Raw genomic sequence first — 23,524 nt, 5'->3', positions numbered from 1 at the left:
TCATAAAAATATCATTGTACTCTACTAGGCAACTAACAACATCAATTAACACAAAATTACTTCTATAATTGAGATTGTTTATATAAACAAAGCAATCCTTTTAAACTTACACTAACAACGTTACATATAATTAGTCTAAGAACTTCCCCAAAAATGTACTTCCCTGTCACTCTATAGTTGGATGAGGATAGCACAGAAATCAGAGATTTTTAAAAAGTAACATTTAATGGAGAAGCAAGAGTTTCAATATAATTAAGAAGACCATCCAATCTTCACAGGATGCCCTTATTTTCACCTCTTTGTGTCTAGGCTTCCTGCAGAAGGCATTTTTAGACAAGTCTTTGCTAAGATGTCTGATAAGGATAAAAACACTATATCTAAGAGGGATCCGCTATAAAATAGATACTGTGACAGAAAGCAAACTATTAAAGAGCAACCCTAATCACTTATATCTGACAGATAAAAATGGCTTACAATATGTCTAATCCAGATGACTTATATGTCATAGTTTCTCCATATTTCTCTGGTCTACTCAAGTAAGCCGTAAAGAGTCAATGTCCAATACTGAAAAATATATTTGCCCTAAAACTTGGAACAGTTTGCTAAAATGAACAACATAGATTTCTGTTCTACAGGCTATATATAAATCTTTATCTAACATTTTCAAAATTATGCCACTAGAACTTTCAAATTATTTTCCAAGGACAGCAAAATCTAACAACCAAGTCACTAAGACAACATAGCATATTTTAAATTATATTTAAAATTTGAAGTCTGTCAAATCTTTATTACTGTCTCCTACAGCCTTTTCAAAACTGTTATAATATGCTTTCAAATGTTTTCTCCACAAGGGCGACCCATGGACAGAAGTCATTAAAATACCAAAGCCTAATAAAAAGGTGTTAAAATATTTTTAAAATGTAATATAATGAGTTGTTTTGATGGATTACTCCACACAGAAAATAATTCAAATGTAATATACTTACTGCCAATTTTGCAATCAGAATCAGAAACAGGAATGAATCAAAATAATGCCACTCCAATGTAAAAACACTACCTCAAACATACTAGTGACAGTTGGGTTTTAAATCTCATGTGCATACAAATTATGTTCTAATGAAGTTGGTTTCAGGTTTTGCTTTAGATGCAAAAGGGGAAGACACTGGCAGTTGTATGTGGTCAGAAACTGTAATCTCTGTAGAAACATTAGTTATTCATGCATTTAAAAACTTGAAATTCAAATATAAAACCATTCATTTCTCAACAGTCTACATTAGCACTCTTTTGTTAAAATCGCCCTGAATTTAAAAACTAAACAATTTCACAAAGCAGAGACCTATTTTTACAATTCTAATTTCATCAATGGGTTATGCTTTGCAGTATAAGAGCAAAGCAACACAAGAAATACTCTTTATGATTTTGTGTCTGGCTTATTTAACGAGAAAATTCAAATTTAAAAAACTTGTTTTAGATTGCATCTTACTAAAAATGAGTTAGGTCATTTTTTCCACACAAATGGAAATATATATATTGGTAAACTGCCTCTGACTTGGAGATTTCACACATATAAAATGGAAATATAAATACTGGTAATCTGCCTCTGACTTGGCGATTGGAGACAGACACACACACACACACACACACACACACGTGTATATATCTCTTCCAAATTAATGAGTAAATCCCCCTGGATTATATTCCCAGTCAACTGACAACCATTTCTTACGTATCCTTTATATTCCATATGTTATAAAACGCATTAGGGAATATGAGAGTGCACATGGTATAATAATGTCTGTCTAGGAGCTGATGACTAAATGGAAGAAATCCACAAATAAACAAATAACTACATTTTAAAGAAAGACTATAGTAGAGGCAACTTATGAGGAAGGACAAAGGAAGGTATCCTAGAAAACATAATTAGTGAGCTGAGTTCTGAACTTTTATTTGGAGTTTTCTAAGTAAAGGAAAGAGGAATATATTCCAGGCCAAGGGAACAATGTGTGCAAAGTGATGGAAACATGAAACAGCAGGGTGGACGGAAGAACTGATGACAGGCTTGATGGTGCTACTGCAACATAGGGTACATGATGGACAGTGACAAAAGTGGAAGGGGTAAGGGAGCTGGCATCTTCTGTAGCTTTCTATGTCATGCTAAGGAGTAGAGCTACTTTTTGATTATTGATATGGAACAACAACACATTTTTAGAAGGGGTGTGTCATGAAAAGATTTGATGAAGCACTAGTTAGTTATTGGCTATTATTAAATAATATTACTTCCAGGGTAGCATATGGTCATCATTCTTGCAGTCAATAAACCATAACAATCAAAACTGTTGAATTAAAAAAAAAATCGTGTATGGTTCTAGAGTTACCTCATAGCAGGCATCAGAATCTAGACATGTGTATACATTCTGCTGCATAGTTAACATGTCTTGCAGCAACGTTCTCCAATGAGACTCACTGACAGGGGGCTGCCTGGAACAACACATAAAAAAGAGAAGGAAGAGGAAAAGAAAACAATTAATAAAACTCTTTCTTCAAATGGTCAAAAGTTAAAAACAAAAACAAAAAAACCACTCTACATACCACATCAGCTCTCAAATGATCAAAAGGAATATATCTCCTTTAAATTGACAGGAAAACACTTGGATTAAACATAGAGGGGAAAGCTGGGCAGCTATGCTTCAATGCTAGAGACGGTGACAGAGCAGCCTGTCATAGCCTGCGCAGACACACGCTGGAATGGAATTGAATGGTAATTACGGTAAAGGTAAAGAAGCTGTGTTTCTAAGGTAAAATGAACCATTGCAAGATAAAGCAGCTATGATACAGCAGAAAAAGCACTTGATGACAGAGGTTGGCTTCAAATTCCATCTTCATCACTCAGCAATCCCTGTCAAGAGGTCTTCTGGACCTCAACTGAACATTCCATCCACAGGACAACCGCAGGCCGCATCTGCCATCAGCCTGGGGGACAAGAACCGCGGCTCACCAGCAGGGCAGCATCAGTTGCTTCTTAGTGAGAGCACTGGCAGCAGTCCACAAAGCAACTCACAGGGCACTCCAGGAGTTCTCTTCTCAGGTGACTGCCCCAGTACAAGGAGCCAGACCCTCAGAGAGTAGTTGTTGGCGTTGCTGTGTCCGGCTTAGGAAGAAGCTACATGTCATGAAAGAGCCAACATCTCTTGCAACGCACTCAGGAAAGCCCAAAGCATAAAGCCTCTGTCAGGTATTTCTACTTCATTTACAGGTCCTCCAGGCCAGAGGCAATTTACCAATCAGGGATCTGTTTTAGCTAAGTAGTGAGGCCTCTATAATCTAGTTGATTAAAAACCACTTTACATTGATTTCCAGAGTTACAGAGCTAGGGAATTAATGGTCAGATTCTCCTACAGCAGGGGAAAGGGTTCTGTTCCCAAATTCAAACAAAGTCACAAATTAGTTGTATGATTGTGAGCAAGTCATTTAATATTCCTGACTTTCACTTTCCTCACTGAAAGCCCCCATCAGTGACAAGAAATAAATGAGATTAATTTTGACAAAACACAGGCATTGAAGCAAGGTGCTCCTAAATATAAGAATAAGCTAAATTATCCATGAATTTGAATAAATTTTCTAATCTCTCTGAACTTTAGATTCCCTTTTTGTACAGCATAAACATTAACTTATACCAAAATATATTAAAAGACCCCCCCTATTTTTCTGGTATGTAATAAACATTCAACAAATGTGAATGAATGAATCTGAAGTTACAAATACATCTCGGTTTTTTATTTTTTAAATCACGTATATGATTCTAATATTGATTCAAGTAGGAGAGACAATATGCTGTAATTCTCTCTGCCTCTCTCCAAAGTTCATCTTAGTTAAATATACATGAGTTTGAAATCATCATTTATGTTTACTTTCTAGTCTTGACATTCTACATAATCATGAATATCATTATTCAGGAAGAGCAGGTTTTTGTTTTAAGTTGGTCAAATACCAACTAGATGATGTTTCTTTTTCATGCACCTTTTTATTTTTGATCTTTCACAATGCCTTTAAAAATCGTCACTATGCATTAAAAACAGGGCAGATAGATTGTATGTGTTTAACAGTTATTGCTAAAAAGTATATATTTGGGATAATTACAGCCAAAAATATAGTCTTTAAAATTTTTTCTCCTATAATTTTTAATAAGCACATGCTTCATTTGCCAATGCATTTTATATTTATTATACGAAAGGAAGAATTACTCTTATTCCATATGCAATTAGGCATATGAAAACACTTTTTTTCTTCCAGCAGACAAACACACAAAACAAAATGATATATTTCAAGTATTTCAGGACAATCCATGAAATGTTTCCATTTGTCTGACCTGGGTATGTGAACTCTTTAGGCTTCAAAAAAACTGGAGCGCTCTTTCAGATTTCTTACAGGCAGAGAAGTAGCAGAATGATGGATGAAGTGAGTGTCCATCTTGCACACACTTGATAAAATCAGACCTAGGCATTGTCTAGCTAAATTCAATTTCTTACAGCCCAGCTGTTCTTCTGGAAGCCATCCACACTGGGGCAGATGGTACTAATATTTTCTCACACATGGCTAGCCGTAAGTAAAGGTTCTAATAAAAATAAACTCATTATGCATTATTTGCAATGGCCTTTTAAAGAATATATTCAGTAAATAAGAATCAAGAGTAGAACTTGAAGAAAGTAACCAAGAGTTTTTGCAAATTAACAGACAGATCCCTGAACACAAATGCATTAGTTGCAGCTTTGGAATAGATGTGGATTTCCCAGGGATAAATAGTGTACCTCAAGTTAGTAAAACTTGCATTTGTGACAGATATGCTGACATCTGCCACCCTTTAGAATATGTATAAGAATATTCTGTGGGTATTGAAGGCCAAGCCATAGAAGTATGCATAAAATAATTAAGATTCATTTCAAGTCAACTATTATGAAAACAGGCATCATATTCTCTTATATATTCACAGTAAATAGATTACCATGGGTAGAAATTAACTTCAGGGACTCTGTAAGTATTTAGGGAACTAATTTGGGGGTAGGGGAGGTGGGTTGGTAGGTAATCTAGCAGCAATTACAATGCTTTCCTGCTGAAAAGTAGATGCTAGAGTAAAATCAGCATGATCTTGGAAATATTGGCCATCCATTTGTAGCTATAAAGAAATCTTAAGGCATTTAAATAGTCAAAGTTATCTAAATTACCAGAGAGGGCCACTGACATGTAAGTTCCTACCTGAGGTGTTGTATGGTGGCTATAGCACTTGCACTGGAGAAATTACGATCTAGAAGGGAACTTAAGGCACATATGTTAATGACTGTAGTATAGTTGCAGTGTAACACCATATAGCTGCAACAGACAGTAAGAGAGGTAGATACAAAATGCTAGGGAATTTCTAGGAAGGAGAATTCAATTAAGCTTGGAGGAGTCAAACAAGGTCTCCTGGAAGATGTGTTGGAGCCAGCTCTTAAAAGATAGAAAGGAATATACAATAGTGTGTTTTTACTGCTGGGTTTTATTTTTACTTTGATAGTCGGGTTAAACTGAATCTCTAAATCCTAAAGTTTAGGTAAACAAAATATGTTTTAAAAGTTCTTGAAAAGTTGCCTTTGCTTAATTCTACTCCTTCAGGATTAGTGCTTGAGGTGGCTTTTTTCCCCAGTCTTCTTTACATTTTTACGTAATCTCTCTACAGATCTGGAATTTAACCTTCTCATACACACATGGGGATCATTCTCAAATCCGTAACTCCAGTTCGGACTTCTCTGCTGATCTTCATGTCCATCTTCACAGCAGCATCTCCACCTACTGTCCAGCAAGCACCTCCAAGTCATACTTACCCTTTATTCTATGCATAAACTAAATGACTAATAGGTCAAAAAGTTATCAGGACCATTTGGATATCATCTAATGAAATGTCTTTCAACTCTGCTGCCAATTTTTCTTTTCTTTTTTTAAATATACATTTGACGTACTACGTTGTCAATTTTTCTACAGAGTAATCTGTTAGTTCTCTCATGGCCTTCATAGCCTTTATAAATATTCTCTTCATATTAATTAAGTATATCCCCCTCTGGACCAGGGAGGTACTATATCTTTTTCTTTGTAAGCCAGACATCAGGCATAATACAGACACAAATTATGTCAAAATCCATAATAAAATATTCATTAAATAATGTAAATAATTCCATAAATAAGTGCACAATTATAAAGTATGAATATTAATTGTTCAGTTTTCCTGTCTCTGTTGTAACTGGCTCTAAATGAACTTCCAAAGAACTTAGCAAAATTTCTAATTTCATTAGATGTGCTACTTTAAATGATGACAATATAGAAAGAGACAAAATGAAACAAAGTTTTTCCAGATTTTTAAAATCTGTCATTATCTTTTCACTCACTTATTCTCACTTATTCCTTTGAAATGAGTAGCTAAAAACTATCAGTGCTTTAAGCAACACATACTAAAAAATAAGTAAGTCATTCACTCACAATTTTTTTTCTTTTAGGACAGTGTCTCACTCTGTTGCCCAGGCTGGAGTGCAGTGGCAAGATTTCGGCTCAATGCAACCTCCACCTCCTGGGCTCAAGCAATTCTCTAGCCTCAGGCTCCCAAGTAGCTGGGACTACAGACATAAGCAACCACGCGCAGCTAATATTTGTTTGTTTTTTATAAAAACAGGGTTTTGCCATGTTGCCTGGGCTGGTCTTGAACTCCTAAACTCAAAGTGATCTGCCCACCTCTGCCTCCCAAAGTGCTGGGATTACAGGCATGAGCCACTGTGCTTGGCCCATTCACCAAATTTTTATTAAGCAACACATTAAATATTTTCTGAGCATCAACTATGTACCTGTCATAATGTTTGTATCAAAGATTCTATACTTGTGCAACTCTCAAATGACTATATACATTAGCTGGAATTTTTATTAGGAATGCAGGAAAAAAACAGAGGAGTGAGAACAATTGACATCTTTCCACTACTGACTCTTCCAATCTATAAACATGATGTATTCCTCCATTTCTTTAGATCTTTAAGAGATCTCAACAATGTTTCATAATTTTCATATAGATACTTTTGCATATCTCATGTTAGATTTATTCTTAGGTATTTAATGTTTTGATACTATCATAAAGTTTTCCACTTCATTAGTCCTGCACATCTCATGTTAGATTTACTTAGGTATTTAATGTTTTGATACCCTTATAACATTTTCCACTTCAACAGTCATGTAAGAAATGCATATTTTAAAAAGACAATGAAATGCCACTATATACCCATCTAAATGGGTAAAATGAGAGAAAAAAAAATCAGTATCCAGTACTTGTGATGTAGTGGAGTGACAGTAACTCTTACATATTGCTGAGAGAAATATACACAGTACCATTTTGAAAAACTGTTTGGCAGACTCTCCTAAAGTTGAACTCAGGTATATCCTATGACTCACCAGTTCCACTCCTAGGTAGATATTCAAGTGAAGGACAGAAATATGTACACCAGAAGACAGATAAGTACAAATTTATTCATAGCAGTAGCATTAATTATAGCAGAAAATGAGAAACAATTCAAATGTCCATCAACAGAGAATGTATAAATAATGTGTTATATTCACAAAATGGAATACTTTGCAACACTGAGAATGAACAAACTAAGGTTATACCAACAATACAAAGGAATCTCACAAACATAATGTCAAGAGAAAGAAGCTACATACAAATGTATATACTATATAATTCCATTTATATAAAGTAAAAAAAAAATAAGGCAAAGTTAATCTATAGTGTTTTAGTGTTTTGAAGGGGGTAACTTATAGCACAAACAATCCATATACATACACTCAGTTCTCACTGCTGTGAGCTTTTCATACACATGGATAGCATCCTACTTTAGCAACCAGACTTCTGTCTGAGGACTTCCACTGCCAAAAGGCATGCTTAGTTATGCTGGAAGTGTAAGGGAGTTAACACTCATCAGACCAGTCCTCCTCAAACAATGATAGCCACAAGAGGGTAGCTGAGTAATCCTCCAACTCCCAGATGACCCCAGCAATACTGAGCCCTAGTCCACAGTGGAAAACCTCCTTATGTAATACAACCAGTATTGGCTCCCTTTTCTTCCCTGTATCAGTTCCCCATTCTCCTACTGATGCTAGGCTAGAATTACCTTTCAAACAACTTACACTCTAATCTTAGCCTCAGGGAAGCCCACATTGACAGAAGAATAATGCACTATTTCTTCACTTAATTGCTGTCTACATGGGTTTGGTATGATCATTTTATAAAAATGTAAGAAGCAGTAAACATCTTTTTTTATAAAAAAGAGTTGATGGTATACTGTGGAGTTAGACCCAGAATCCAAGTCATCTGACTCCCAAGTCAAGATAATTTCCTAATATGACTTCCTTACAGGAATTTAGAAGACATGAAAGACATAGATCAAGGGGGACTTCTAAAGGGATGTTCACATTCAGAAAAGATTAAGCAAAAGGAAATCAATTAAATCTCCAGCCTAAAACAAGTAAAAGTACGCAAAAATAGTGGACATCCGGCAATAAAAGACAGTGATCCCTGAGAGACAAAACCAAGTCTTTTTTGTTGTTGCTGTTTGAGACAAGGTCTCACTCTGTCACCCAGACTGGAGTGCAGTGGCACGGTCATGGCTCACTGCTGAGATGACATGTGGTCTGGAATCTTTCTCAAGACTACCCCAGTTTACTGCCTTGAGAAAGATTCCAGAGCACAGCACAAGAAAGGAAAAATCTAAGCAGACTTGTGGACTCCCTGCATTGAGAAGACAGAACTGAAATTCCAGAGAAACCAAAACACACAGAGCACATGCAGGACGAAGTGCCAGGGAGGACACAGCAGAACTGGAAGAAATTCCCAAGATGTGCGAAGGGTCCCCGCAAATATTCAGCCAAGTAGAAGCCATAAATGCCTGCGGTAAAACTGCCCGAGGCTAGGCAAATAGAACATAACGTCAAACTCACACCCGCTGGAAAACCTCAGGACACACGGGCATTAAGCAGAGTCTCAGCTCAGTTATAGGGAATAATTAGCCCTAGAAGGAGCTCTTCCTCCACCTTAACTGCAAGAAGCAAAAGGATTAAACTGTTGGCAAGTAAATTAACCATGTCCCAGAAAAAAAGTACAAGAAGATTTACAGTAAGTGAAATAAATGAGACATAGAAAGAAAACTATTGCATGTTTTCACTTATATGTGAAATAAAAAAAATCAAGTATAAAGAAAGACACCAAAACAGTGGTTACCATGAAGGGTTGGATGGGACAAATAAGGAGATGCAGATTAAAGGATACAAAGTAGCAGACAGGTAGATGAACAAGCCTAGAGGTCTAGTATACATGAGAACTATAGGTAATAAAATTGTCCTGTAGATGAGATCATGCTAAAAGAGTAGATTTTAGCTACTCCTGCCACAAAAACAAACAAAATAAAATAGATAACTATGTGAGATGATGAATGTTAATTTGTTTCACGATAGTAACCTTTTTACTATTTATATGTATCCCATCACATCATGCTGTATATTTTAAATATATAAAATAAAACTTTTTAAAAAGTTATAAAAATACAAAAATATAGCAAACAAGAAGGAAAAATTCATAATGTCTAGTATTCAATAAAATTATTTTGCGACCAGGAGCGGTGGCTCATGCCTGTAATCCCAGCACTTTGGGAGGCCGAGGCAGGCGAATCACGAGATCAGGAGTTTGAGACCAGCCTGACCAACATGGTGAAACCCCGTCTCTACCAAAAATACAAAAATTAGCTGGGCATGGAGGGTGCCTGTAATCCCAGCTACTCGGGAGGCTGAAGCAGGAGAATCCCTTGAAGCCAGGAGGTGGAGGTTGCAGTGAGCCAAGATCACACCACTGCACCCTAGCCTGGGCGACAAGAGAGAGACTCCGTCTCAAAAAAAAAAAAAAATTATTTTACATTGGAAAACATGAAAAATATGACAGATAATGAGGAAAAAATTATTGAAAACCTACCCAGATATTAGATGGGTATCACAGATGTTAGAAAGATGTTTTTAAAAAGAAGAGAAATGTCAGAAAAAGCTGGTGTTAGAAAAACAGACAAGAATGTTTCAAAATGTATTATAACTGTTTAACATATGTTCAAAAAGTTAATGAGGCATGAAAGTTTAATAAAAACCAAAATTGAACTCTTAGAGATTTAAAAAAAAACTCTTAATGAAAAATACAATGAATGTACAAATTGAGACATTAGAGAAAAAAATATGTAGTGGACTTTAAAGAACAGTGATAGAAATTCACCAAAATGAAACCCAAATACCTAAGAATATTAAAACAAACAAGTAACACAGTATTGATGAGCTGTGGGGCAACCTGAAAGGTCCTAATAAATGTATAATTGGAGTCCTGAAAGGAGAGGAGCAGAAGATAAAGGAGAAGAAATATGCAAAAATTTTCCAAGTTGGATGGAAACTATAAACCCAAAGATCCAAGATCCAAGATGTTTTATGAAGAAAACTATACCATGAAATTAAATTTGAAACTGATGTCAAAAAGAGAAATTCACAACAGCAATTTAAAAAATATGAGAAACACATCAGAAACAGATTAAGTCTGATAGCAGGTTTCTCATTGGAAAAAAAATGCATGCTAGGAGACAGTGGAGCAATTTCTGTACCATAGCATACTTAAAAAAAACTGTCAAATTTGAAGTGTATACCAAGTGACTATATCCTTCAGAGAAAAATGTGAAATAAAGACTTTTTTAAGCAAACAAAGATGAACAAATGAATCACTGGCATCCTAGCACTACAAAAAAAAAAAATTAAAAGAAGCCTTCTAGACAAACAGAAAATAAAACCAGACGGAAACACAGGTCTACATAAAGAATTAAAACTGCCAGAAATGGTAACTACATGGATAAATACATGACACATTTTGCACATTATTTACATCACTTTAAAAAATAGTTTACTGCTTGCAAATAATAATTACAATGCAAAGTGAGGTTTTTAACATACATATAAGTAAATTATATGATGACAAAAAAAAAAAAGCTTGGAGAAGAGAAAGTATCTTGCTACAAACTCATATTGTAGAGGTAAAGAAACAATATCACAGGAAGATGTACCTTCCTGTGATAGTGCAATCTTTTATATAGGAAATCCCATGAAGTCTGCAAAGAAAAACTATTAGAGCTAATAAGTAAGCCCAGAAAAGTTAGAGGACATAAGATCAATATATCAAAGAATCAACTATATTTCTACACACTAGGAAGGAACAATCTGAAAATGAAATTAAGAAAGCAATTCCCTCTACAATAGGACCAAAAAAGAATAAAATACTTAAGAATAATTTAACAAAATAAATGCAAGAATAGTACACTAAAAACTAAAAGATCATTTAAAGAAATTAAAGAAGAACTAAGTAAAGGGAAAGACATCCTATGTTCATGGATTGGAAGACTTAATATTGATTTAGGATAGCAACGTTCTCTAAACTGACCTACAGATTTGATGCAATCCTTATCAAAATTCCAAATGAAGAAATTGGTAAGCTTATTCCAAAATGCATATGAAACTGCAAAGGCCCTATAATAAACAAAACAACTTTGGTGAAAAAAAACAAAGCTGGGAGACTGTTATCTAATATCAATATTTAATACAAATCTGCAATAATTAACACAGTATGGTATTAGAAGAAAGAAATAAATGGATCAATGGAACAAAATAATCAAAAATTAAGCCCCCATTTACACAGACAACAGATTTAAAAAAATTGCAAAGGTAGTTCAGTAGAGAAAGGATGGCTTTTTAAACAAATGGTGAGGAATAATTAGACATAAAAAGTTTTCTGATCCATACTTTGAACAATAAGCAAAAATGAACTCTCAGAATGGTTCATGGATCTAAATGTAACATGTAAAACCAAAAATTTTGCTAACAAAGGTAGGAAAAAAACATTGTGACAAAGCATTAAAAAAGTACAAATTGATTAAAAGGCAATTTTTTAAAAAGTATACTCTTCAAAACACAAAGATAACGAAAAGACAGGGTACAAATGGGAGAAAATCTTCACAAAGCATACATCTAATAAAAGGACTTATATCTAGAATATATAATAAAAGCCCCAAAATTCAATAAAAAGAAAAATAACTCAGTTTTAAAGACAGGCAGAGAAAACATGCAGATAGCAAATAAGCACTGACCACACCAAGTGTTGATGAGGATAAAGAAGAGCAATGTAGGATGTAGCAACTGTAACTCTCCTACAAGCCTGGGAGGAAAGCAAAATGGCACAAATCCTTTAAAAAACAGTTTGGCAGTTTTTGAAAGTTAACTATTCACCTACCAAATGATCCTGCCATTTCATCCTTAGGTATTTGTCCAAGAGAAGTGAAAGCAAATGTTCACACAAACACTTGCATATGAAAAGTCATAGCAACTTTATTTGTAAAAGCCAAAACTCAAAATAACCCAAATGTCCATGGACAGAGAAGTAGTAAACAGGGTGTGAAAATTCCATAGAATGAAATATCATTCAGCAAATAAAAAGAAACAAACTACTGATCCATGACACGACATGGATGAATCACAAAATAATTATATTGAGTGAAAGCCAAACAAACACACAAACAAAAAAATTACAGTGTGATTTATTTATATAAAATTCTAGGAAATGCAAAGTAATATACAGAAGTAAAGAAAATAGATTAGTGGTAGCCCTGATGAGGAGAAGGGAGCATGATAACGAAAAGCAAGAGAGAAAGGATTCTAAAGAAGTAATCAAAAAACTTTCAGGGGTATTGGATATGTTTATTATCTTAATCATAATGATGGTTTACCATGGGTATATACATATATCAAAACTTATCAAATTATACTTACACTTTATGTGCAGTTTATTATTAGTTATAACACAATGAGGTTGTCAGAAAAAGAGAAATACTTTTTAAAATATTTAAAATTAATTGACCCAAGTATCAATTAATTTTATTACTCACTTCCGGCCGGTGTGCCTAGTCAATCTAACCATCAGCTTGCGTGCCTCTTCCGAGCTAGACTGAGTGTTTTTAACAAATGAAATTGGTTTCTCGAGTCCATGTTTTTCCAAAAGCTCTGACACACTATAAGTGAAAAAAGGATTATTTAATGTCTTGCTACCAAAGAAAAAGAGTCTAAGAATCTTAGGCATATAGGTTGCACTTCAGTGTTTATTAACTAAAAAAAATTATCCCATAGTGTAATCCAATTTTACATATAACATTGATTCTCAACAAAAAAGAAAAAAAATCTAATAATTATATAACAAATCTTACCTTTCTCATTGACTTTTATTAGAATGTAGTTGGGCTAAGTAGCGTACTAAAAGAAAGCATGACCTATCTTTATCTCAAAAATCTTTCTTACCACAGCACCTGTCAGTAAAATAAGCCAAATCTATACTTTCAGTACAGTTTTAATTCTTATTAATCCTATTGAGTATTCTGTTATAGGCAAGACTACTAGAAAAGCAATAAACTAAGAATGCTAAAGTTAGAAGACTCTGGAAATCATCAGGCTCATTCTCTATCAAGAATCCATGTTATAAATATACAAGATATGTCAAAAATTCTCTCTGTCTCATGAATCTTCTTGAGATATCCCATTCCATAATCATCAACATCATATAAACACTTGATCTGACTCACAAAATCTCACATTTATGAAATGACTACTACAGGACTGAATAGAGTGACTGGATAGAATCCAGTAACTCTTCAGAAAATAGGTTTCATCGGTAAAGTCACCTGGCATTATGTATACTAAAACATTTATCAAGTATCTGGGGCCATGAGGTGGAACAGGAATACAAAGCTCTTATCTTGAAAGCACAGTAAATTAAGCTAAATAGTGAAACCTAAACATCATCCAGAAACCTATAGGGTGTTAACTGTTTCCTTGAGGTACTGATGGCATAATAAAACTACCAGGACCACCCATGGTTACAATCACAGACATGTGATGAAATAAATGACGTTTATTTCACTGTATCTCTTTGAGCTATCTCTTCTCAGTTTTACTAGAGAAATAAAGGTAACTATGCAGATTTGTAGAGAATGAATTTACATTGACTCAACCCACCAAGCCTGAGTCAAACTAAACTGAATGTGTTAGGAAGGTAGCAGGGAGGACAGGCACAAGCCAGCCTACAATGGGAAAAGCTGATTTAGTAAACATTTTTCAAGAAATACAACTGTATAACTTTCAGAACACAAAATAACAGGAATCAAGCTAGGTAATAATAAACACAGGTCTCCAGGAAACTGAACAGTTAATTCTCTATTAAACTCACATGTTATGGTACACAAAACCATTCTGTTCCCTCAAAGGCAACTTGAAATATTTTTACACTAAAGTCCATTAATTTGAATAAGATTTCTAATCAGTGGACTCCAAATTATCATACATACTACTATTAGTAATGTTATTAGCTATAATTTCTATAATTATACATTGGAAGACCAGAGTTTATTATTCTTAAATTTTTACTTTTAATATAATACTTAAAAGTTAAATGTACATATTTATATAAACATAAAAATAAATATTAGTAAACAATATCAGACTTTCTATATGGGAAATTAAGATGATTTCAATCTCCAAAAGAGATAGTTTAACATTTTATTACAACAGTAAAGAATATTCCTCCAGTGTTGCATGAGGGTTCTAATGCAGTTTGACATAATACAAATAGTCAATTCAATGTATTATGCCCTAAAAAGGGAAGTTACTGTAATAAACATTGTTTGCTGATAAAGATGCAATAATTGCTGCATGAACTAACATTCCTTATGTGCCTACGATGTAGGAGGCACTTAAATGTTTAATCTAATATTGATTCCACAATTTCATGAGTTAAGATATTATAGACAAGAAAATCCTAGGCCCAAAGATCACACAACTAGTAAGTGGTAAGGTCTAAATTTGAATGTAGGTTTTCAAAGATCATGTTATTATTCTATCACTCCACGACAATGGGGTATAGTGTATTTGCTGTTGAGAAAATTCACTCCCAAGACAAACAAAAATGAGGTCAAAATAGAAACAATGACTCACAGGCAGACTTAACGTGACATTTCTTGGACAAATTCCCTCAATAAGCATGGAGCCAAAAAAACTGTATTTTTCTTACCTGAGAATTTGTTCCAGTTGGTCTACCATGTCATGAAGCTTTGTGGTTGCCTCTGTCTTATCACTAATAAATTAAAAGAAGAAGAAAAAAAAAAGCCCTTAAGCTTAGTATTAGATTTTTAAATAAAATACAAAACTTAATGAAGTGAAAAAAAGGAAAGATGTTTCTTTTACGTGTACTGAATAACAATATTGCCTAAATTCATTCAGCATTACTCATGATTCAAGAGAATAAGAAATGCTAGAGTAGAACAATATTCTCTGTTACAGATTAGTCAGATATGAGGAACTATTTTCTAGGGTACTTTTGGTTCAGTTGTACTTAAAGGTAAAAAAAAAAAAATTATAAATCGATTGTTTAAGATGAGGTAAAGGGTAAAATCACTATTTACTACTGTTCTTTTAAACCAATGAAACAGATTAAGAAAAAGCATAGTCGTGTTGGCTTTCTCCTAGGCCTATCTACACAACTTAGGATCTCCTCTCCAGGAAGTTTCCATTAGGATTCTATATACTCAGGAAAGTTCTTCCACATAATCATCCCCTGTGCATTAAGGGAAGGGAATCCCATCCACTTCAATGTTAAGGAATCAGCGAGAAGTACATCCATCACATAGATAATCCCTGGTAGGGAGTGAAGATGAAAAGGCAATGCTTTCTGAGGAAGCCAGTAAGCAGAAACTAGGAGAAACACTATCATGAAAAAGATCACAAACTAATAAAAATGTGGTTGGTAGGGAAGATTAAGTATGGCACAACATATGTGCAAGTGAATAGAGGAATATGGTGAAAAAGATTATAACTGCTATAAAAGCCCTCTTTCACCCTAGACAACTGTGTGTCCCAAACACTCAACTGAGAAACACTGCCCCTGCCACTCTCAGGTGCCGTCTGTGCAATGCTCCACCTGAATTCCCGCAAGATCTTATGGTTTTATTTATTTTTTATTATTTATTTATTAAGTACAATTTCCACTGTATTTTTCTCCAGAGAATAGTCTGTCTTCATTTAAGGACTCAGCTCCTTACATAGGCTTTGGTGGGGATTGTGGGGCAGCACCCACAGGTCAAAATCGGCGTGGGGGTGTTCGGTGCTTCACGACATCAGTTCCTGACTATTTTGCTGTGAATCGCACAGCCACACAGTAACGTCGCTTCACACGCAGCTTGGGAAGCACATAGGCATTGAAGATGCTCGCTTCAGAAATGTCCCTGACTGCTGCGGCCTCCACTGTGTTTCAAATGACGAATTTCTTGATGCCCTTGTACTTGGGCATGCATCAGGCACAGTTCATGCAGTGAACAGGCTGCATGTGGCCGCGGCCCTTTTTGGCACGACCATTGTTCCTTCTTTTCTTTGTCACCTTGGAGGAACACACCAGAGAAAGCAATGGTCTTATTAACAAGAAGTCCAAATAAAAAATCTTTGGACTTGGAAAATTAAAAATGTCCTGCTTTGGACAAAAAAACCCTCATTATTTTTAAAACTATCTGCCTGGTTTAAATGTATCTGACAATTAATCAGTGCAACTTACAAATATTATAGTATCTGTTTACACTAAGTTTTAGGCTTTGGACAAGAATGATGAGTGGGATATATTCTACTGAAAGTCCTTCAGAAGATTATTCATCAGAGTTAACTTCCCTTAACATACTCAGTCAGCTCTGTGTGTGTGTGTGTGTGTGTGTGTGTGTGTGTGTGTGTGTGGTTTTTTTGTTTGTTTTGTTTGAGACAGGGTTTTGCTCTGTCACCTAGGCTGGAATGCAGTGGCAGGATCATGGCTCACTGCAACCTCTGCGTCCTGGGCTCAAGCGATCCTCCTGGCTCAGCCTTCCGAGTAGCTAGGACTAAAGGTGTACGCTACCACACTCAGCTAATTTTTACATTTTTTTGTAGAGATGGGGTTTTCCTATGTTCCCCAGACTGGTCTCAACTGATTCTCCCGCCTTGGCCTTCCAAAGTGCTAGGATGACAGGCATGAGTAACTGCACCTGGCCTTATTCAGCAATATTTTGGAAATTATCATTTTACAGCTCTATTATAATCATTTATCACAGATATTTGAGGTACAATGTTCTTCCTTTGTGAACTGACATTCACGAACATAATGAGTAAAGAATTTTTTAGCCAGATTAAATAATCTGCCTAGGTAAGATGCAAAAAAATTTAATTAGATTAAGTGATTGCTCATTTCTCAAATAGCAAATGGATGTATTTATAGCTTACCATTTGATAAATAACAACTATTTTAACCACTAAAAATAAACAAATAATCACCAAGAGAATATAAATTGAAAAACTTGGCATGAAGAACAAAGAGAACCACAGAAAATATTTTGAGCCCTATATTTTAATACAAGGCTAATTTGTAATTACAAGTTACTTAGAAAATTAAAAACATGAAATGCAATCATTAAGAAATTAATGGAGTAACAAGAAAATATCAAGCCATTCTTTGTGTTTACATAAAAAAAATGTTAGATCAGAAACCAATAATCTGAAGCCAAGAAACGCTTTTGGCCATGTATACATGAGAGGCATTTCTTAGCCTATACACTCTTCAAAAACAAACATGTTAATCCCCTAACTATAACATCTACGTAGAAAATGTTTTTAATATCATAATCCTACTGATACCATGATAATCTCCTCAGAGCAGGCAAATTACTATTTAATAATTAATAGATAAGCTCTAACTGATATTTATGCTATTTGAGTTTAGTGGAAAACAAAGCCTAATATATTTACTTTTAAGAGTTACGCACATGAGTTGGAAGTCAGTGATTGTGCCTGGTTGACTTAGGAACAAGAAATGAGATATGAAGCTGACAGAGGAATCATAAGGTTCCCACCGAGCCCAGTAAGGAAGAAACTCCCTGCCACGCCAGCTCTCGGAGGAAGGAGGGGCTTCTGCATCTCTGGTCACACTCCAGGGAGGAGCAATTTGACTACAGACACACTGACCGCCTTTGGGTTGAGATTTTTAAACAATGGGAACAACATTTTGCTACAAAAATCTATTAATACTATCCAGTTTACCTGCCTTTGGCTGCCTATGGAAGGCCTACAGTTCTCAGAGACACACTTGTACACTCTGCTGCTCTCTACTAGGGATGTGAGGTAGCCTGTACTCACACCAGTACAGGTCTGAATAATACACAGATGCTGAGTCCACTCTGATTTACCTTTCCCTATATGAAGAAGGAAGGAAGAAAAGAGAGGGGTACAAATAAACTTATCAAGGAAAAAATATAAGAACATTCTTCAAAGGTCTGAAGGTTATGAATTTCCAGAATGGATGAGACCATTCAGTGAACACCACAATGAATTTACATATGAAACAGAAACACATCCTTATGCTATTTCCAAACACCAAAAATGAAGATATTGAAATCTTCTTTAAAAAAAATCCATATTTAAATAGGTATTATTCAGGATGCCACTGAACTTCTCAACAATACTAGAAAGAAAAGACAAGAGTAATACCTTCAAAATTCACAAGATAAGGATTCTAAGTCTATGATTCCATGTACAATTAAACCTTCTACCAAGTAAAAGTGTGCAATTATGGTATTTTCCTAATATGTGACAGTCTTTTAAAAAATACCTCTCAGGCAATCTTTGACAGGAAGCGATTTGACAGTATACTCCATCAAAATGAGGAAAAAGTGAAGAAAGAAGAAAGGAAAACCAAGAAATGCAATATGCAACACGAGAGAGAGGCAAACGAAGTCCCAGGATAATAGATGGACAGCAGACACAGAGAACAATTCATTCATACCAATTCCAAGAAGGATGTTTCAAAAGGAAGAGAGCGAGAGAAGAAGAGACAGATAGAAAAAAACAAAAACAGAAAGGAACAGAGAGATTATTAAATAGTTTTCACGACTGAAAGTAGTTTAACAGTTCTGTCAAAGCATGAGGGTGATGGAAAAAAAGAAAACAACAGAAAAGGAAATTATTCAATCCAAGAAAAACAGATAGTTGTATTAAAAGGAAAATAAATCACACCTAGTTCTGCAGTATAAACAATATTTACATAATCATAATGATGAAAACACTGGAAAATCGTAGGAGAAGTGGATATGGGAGAAGGGAAAGGACTTCCATAAAAGGAAGTCAAAATGATATAAAATTGCAAAATCAAAAAAATAACAACACGAGCATAACATTTTAAAGGAGGTAGGCAAAGACAAGGAAAAATCTACCAGCGAAAGTATTTGCTTTTTGAAGACAGGAATCCAAGGATGGGAAAAGTGGGCAGCAAACAGCTGTTTATCAGTGGATATTACTAATACCAGTCTTCTTATTCCGACTTTAACTATGTTCATACATTATTTATATTTAAAAATTAGAGGAAGATAATGTCCCTTTAGGCTCCTTTATTTTAGAAAAGAGCCTCCCCACGGCCCCATATTTTGTCTTCCTAAATGACACTAACTGTTTAAAGTACAAAGACCAGTTAATGCACAGAACAGCCCACATTCAGTATTTGTCTTACTCTTCATGGTGTTATTTAACTTGTCTCTCTACTTCCCCTATTAGCTGCAAACTAGAAGTTCAGCCTAAAAGACTAATCTGATTAGACTCACGGTAAACAACTGTAGCAAAAATATTTCTTAAGGGCTGCTGTAAGACCAGGTGCTTCATACTGCATCACATCAGGAGGCATATAAGGTCAGGCAGTCTGACTATAAGTGATGCCACCTTTCACGACTTGGTTAAGATGATGGCAGTTAGAGCTCAACTTTGAAATTAAAAAAAAAAAAAAGTCACTGGGGTAATACTTTGGTATCATGCAAATAACCTTTTCTCATTAATCTTTCACCTGATTTCACTTCCACTAATGACTGCATGAATAACTATTTCACAGTAGATTACAAAATTGGTGACTGCTATCATTTGCTACATAAGAAATAAATATTTCCTTTTGTCAGATATGATCCCCCCTCCCAAAATAAAAAGAAGAAATAAAAATGTCCTCAAAAGTAAAAGGAAAAGAGAGAAAAGAGGGAGAAGATAAAAAGAGAGCAAAGAGAAAGAGAAAACAGAGAATGAGGCTTTCTTGTCTAAATATCTGATTTTGTAAATCGGGAAATTAATGACCAAAGAAGTAAAGTGACTTGGCTAAAAGTCACAAAAGCTTAAAACACGTCTGCTGGTATTTACCACTCTTTCATGTGTTGTTATTTATGTCCCCAGATGTGAAATTTATCATACATACTCAATTTAATAGAGGGATCAGAAGAATAATTGTTACCTGACTTCCAAAGAAAACATACAAATTTGACTTGCATACAACTAAATAATCCAAAAGCATATTATAAACATTTCCATTTAAACACAAAAGTAGTTAAGAATTAGGTACATTCACTACTTAAAAGAATTCCTGTAGGCAAAGGCAAAGAACAAACAATTCATAGAATAAATATAATTAGTCCATAAATGTGAAAAAAAAAGCTTCATTAAAAACACAATTACTATCTACTGACTTATAAAGAGTAGTTTTTGTGGAGATGGTGGTGGTATTTTTGTTCTTTTATAGAAAATTATCATGTTTGACAAAATTCAGAATTTAATTATAATTACAGTTGAACAAAATATAGAACTTCCCATATATTGGTAAGACAAGAAATGTTTATCCTAGGCAATAGGACTGAGGACGATTTTGTTTTCTTCTTTATGTTTTTTTCACATTCCTAAAATTCTCTAAGGTAAACATTTGGGGAAGCAACGTTTTTAACTGTTAGGATAAAACAACACAATTAAGACTGGCATACTGTGGATTCTTACCCATATCCTCTTTCTGGCAGACATTCTAGTATGTCATAGCAAAGAGAGAGTTGGTCATTTCGTTCACAGGTATAGATGCACTCTAGTGCTATTGCCATCAGTTGGTCCTGATCAGGAATAATTTTTTGCTGCAGCTACAGAAAATAAAGTATGTTGTATTAAATGTCAACAGATTTATAGTCAACTTTTCCATATCTCAATACTACTGTCAATAGAATATTAAATAGCACAATTAATCAACTATAGAAACAAGTCTTGATTTTTCTTTATAGATTTCTAGGGTCTTTAATAATTCTAACTGAAGTCACATTTTAATTACAGAATCAACTATAAAAGATAATTTGTAACCCCATAAGCTGTGTATCAGCTGAAAACAGATTCTTCAATTTATGACCCAGTCAATATAGAAAAAAGAAACACTGTGAATTAAAAAGGCAATTCATTAGAACATTTCTAACCCTGGAGCCAAATTCTATGTGTTTCAGTTACAAAGTTATAAAAAAATTCCTTAACTGATATTCAAAGATGTTACAACCTATTACTTTTCAGTAGGCACTACATATTACTCATTTAACTACAGAGTGCTGACATTCTATTCAAAAGAAGTCCAATTGTAATAGAGTACTGTGCAAATCACAGAACACATTCCATAGTTCTGATGAAGAAAGATGGCTACTTAGGGTCACTTTCTATATAGAAAAAAGCATTTCCCATTGCAAACCACAGATTCCCATTCTTGGAGTATTTTCCAGGATACGAAAATAACCAATTGATTTTTGTTTTTCTCATCTATAAAGTGTGAATATTAACAATACCTTTCTAAGAGGACTATTGCAAGGATTAAATAAATTAATAAATATAGAAGGAAAAATACAGAAAAAAGTAAGAATTTGCATGCTTATATTATTAGCACCACAGCAACCAAAGGAAAGTAATTTTCTTAGAGCTCTTTTCAACAATGAAATAAATCTAAGATAATTTCCATGATAACAGTCTACTAGTTTTCAATGTTTTAGTAGAAATTCATCAGTAAACACAAAAGAGATAGGAAAGTGATGGAGAGAAGCTACCAAACAAGGGCATTTTCTCAGTAGAAAAGCCACATCAATGGATGTAAAAAAGAAACTTTCAAGGTTACCAGGAAAACAAAGTTTTCCAAAGCTGCCGAATTAAAGGATTTATATACATATCTTCAAGGTACAGTTGGCCCTCCATATCTGTGGGCTCCACTTCCCTGGATTCAACCAACCATGGATCCAAAATATCTGGGGGAAAAAGTGTCTGTCTGCGCTGAACATGTACAAACCATTTTTTCTTGTCATTATTCCCTAAACAATATAGTATAAAAACTATTTACTTAACATTTACATTGTATTAAGTATTATATGTAATCTATAGAAGATTTAAAGTATACAGGAGGATGTGCAAAGGTTATTGCAAATACTACATCACTTTGTATCAGGGACTTGAGCATCCATGGATTTTGGTAGCCTGGTGGTAGGAGGGCTTAAGAGGGGTCCTAAGGCAAGCCCCCCCACAGATACTGAGGGATGAATGTATTCATTTGAAAAATGTCATCTTTAACCAAGGTTGCCAAGTGACTAACTGGTAAAATAGGAACAAGCTGAGAGTAATAAAAATAAGTACTGTTGAAAATTAATAAAAACAGCTACCTTTTCCTGATTTATTTTTCCTTCTTTCCTGTGTGTGTGTATATATACAGCTTTGTTTTGTTTCTGTTTTTTTGCAGATACAAGGTCTCACTGTGTTGCTCAGGCTGGTCTCAAACCCCTGGCCTCAAGTGATCCTCCTGCCTCGACTTCCCAAAATGCTGGGATTATAGGCATGAGCCACCACACACAGTCCTCTGATTTCTTATTGTGTACCAGGTACCATTTCTAAGTGCTTTGTGTGCACTAATTCGTAAGTCTTCATAAAAATCCTATAAAATTAGTACTAGTACTATTCTCATTATACATAAATGAAAAACAAACACCCTAACAGGTCAAATAATTAGCCTGAACCCACAGAGCTAATAAGTGGTAAAACAAGGATTCAAACCAGGCAATTGGCTCCAGAGCCTAAACTAAGCAACACAGGCTCTCACAATCCTGCATTCAGGAAGAATGAAAGAAAATGAGAGAAGATATGGCAATAAAACACTCATATATGGTAAGAAAACATCCCCGGAAGATAAAAACACTGAAACCAATTTCAGTCAAGGAACAATTTGGGAAACCATTTGAAATAAAAGCCAAAGTCCTAATGTCTTACTTGTTCTCCCCACTTCCTGTCTTTCCCTCTGTGAGACGTTAAAGAACAACTTTTATTTATTTTTTTATTTTCTGAGACAGAGTCTCGCTGTGTTACCCCTCAAGTGCAGTGGCGCAATCTCGGCTCACTGCAACCTCCACCTCCCAGGTTCAAGCGATTCTCCTGCCTCAGCCTCCTGAGTAGCTGGAATTATAGGCACCCACAACCACATCTGGCTAATTTTTGTATTTTTAGTAGAGACGGGCTTTTGCCACGTTGGCCAGGCTGGTCTTGA

General features: G+C 34.8%; 1 protein-coding gene across 4 annotated transcripts in view; it reads right to left on the bottom strand.

The window, feature by feature from the left end:
- Positions 1-23,524, bottom strand: part of NBAS (NBAS subunit of NRZ tethering complex) — a 390,542-nt gene that overhangs the window by 214,368 nt on the left and 152,650 nt on the right. For all 4 annotated transcript variants that reach the window (XM_005576512.5, XM_074012306.1, XM_074012305.1 and 1 more), the window contains 4 exons: positions 20,977-21,110; positions 15,185-15,247; positions 13,014-13,136; positions 2,376-2,478 (listed from right to left, as the gene is read on the bottom strand). In XM_005576512.5, coding sequence (XP_005576569.3) covers positions 2,376-2,478; positions 13,014-13,136; positions 15,185-15,247; positions 20,977-21,110 — 423 coding nt within the window. The remainder of the gene's footprint in view (positions 1-2,375; positions 2,479-13,013; positions 13,137-15,184; positions 15,248-20,976; positions 21,111-23,524) is intronic.

Source organism: Macaca fascicularis, chromosome 13, assembly GCF_037993035.2.
Source record: "Macaca fascicularis isolate 582-1 chromosome 13, T2T-MFA8v1.1".
In the NCBI taxonomy this organism is placed as follows: domain Eukaryota; kingdom Metazoa; phylum Chordata; class Mammalia; order Primates; family Cercopithecidae; genus Macaca; species Macaca fascicularis.
This window is presented reverse-complemented; position numbering and strand designations above follow the sequence as displayed.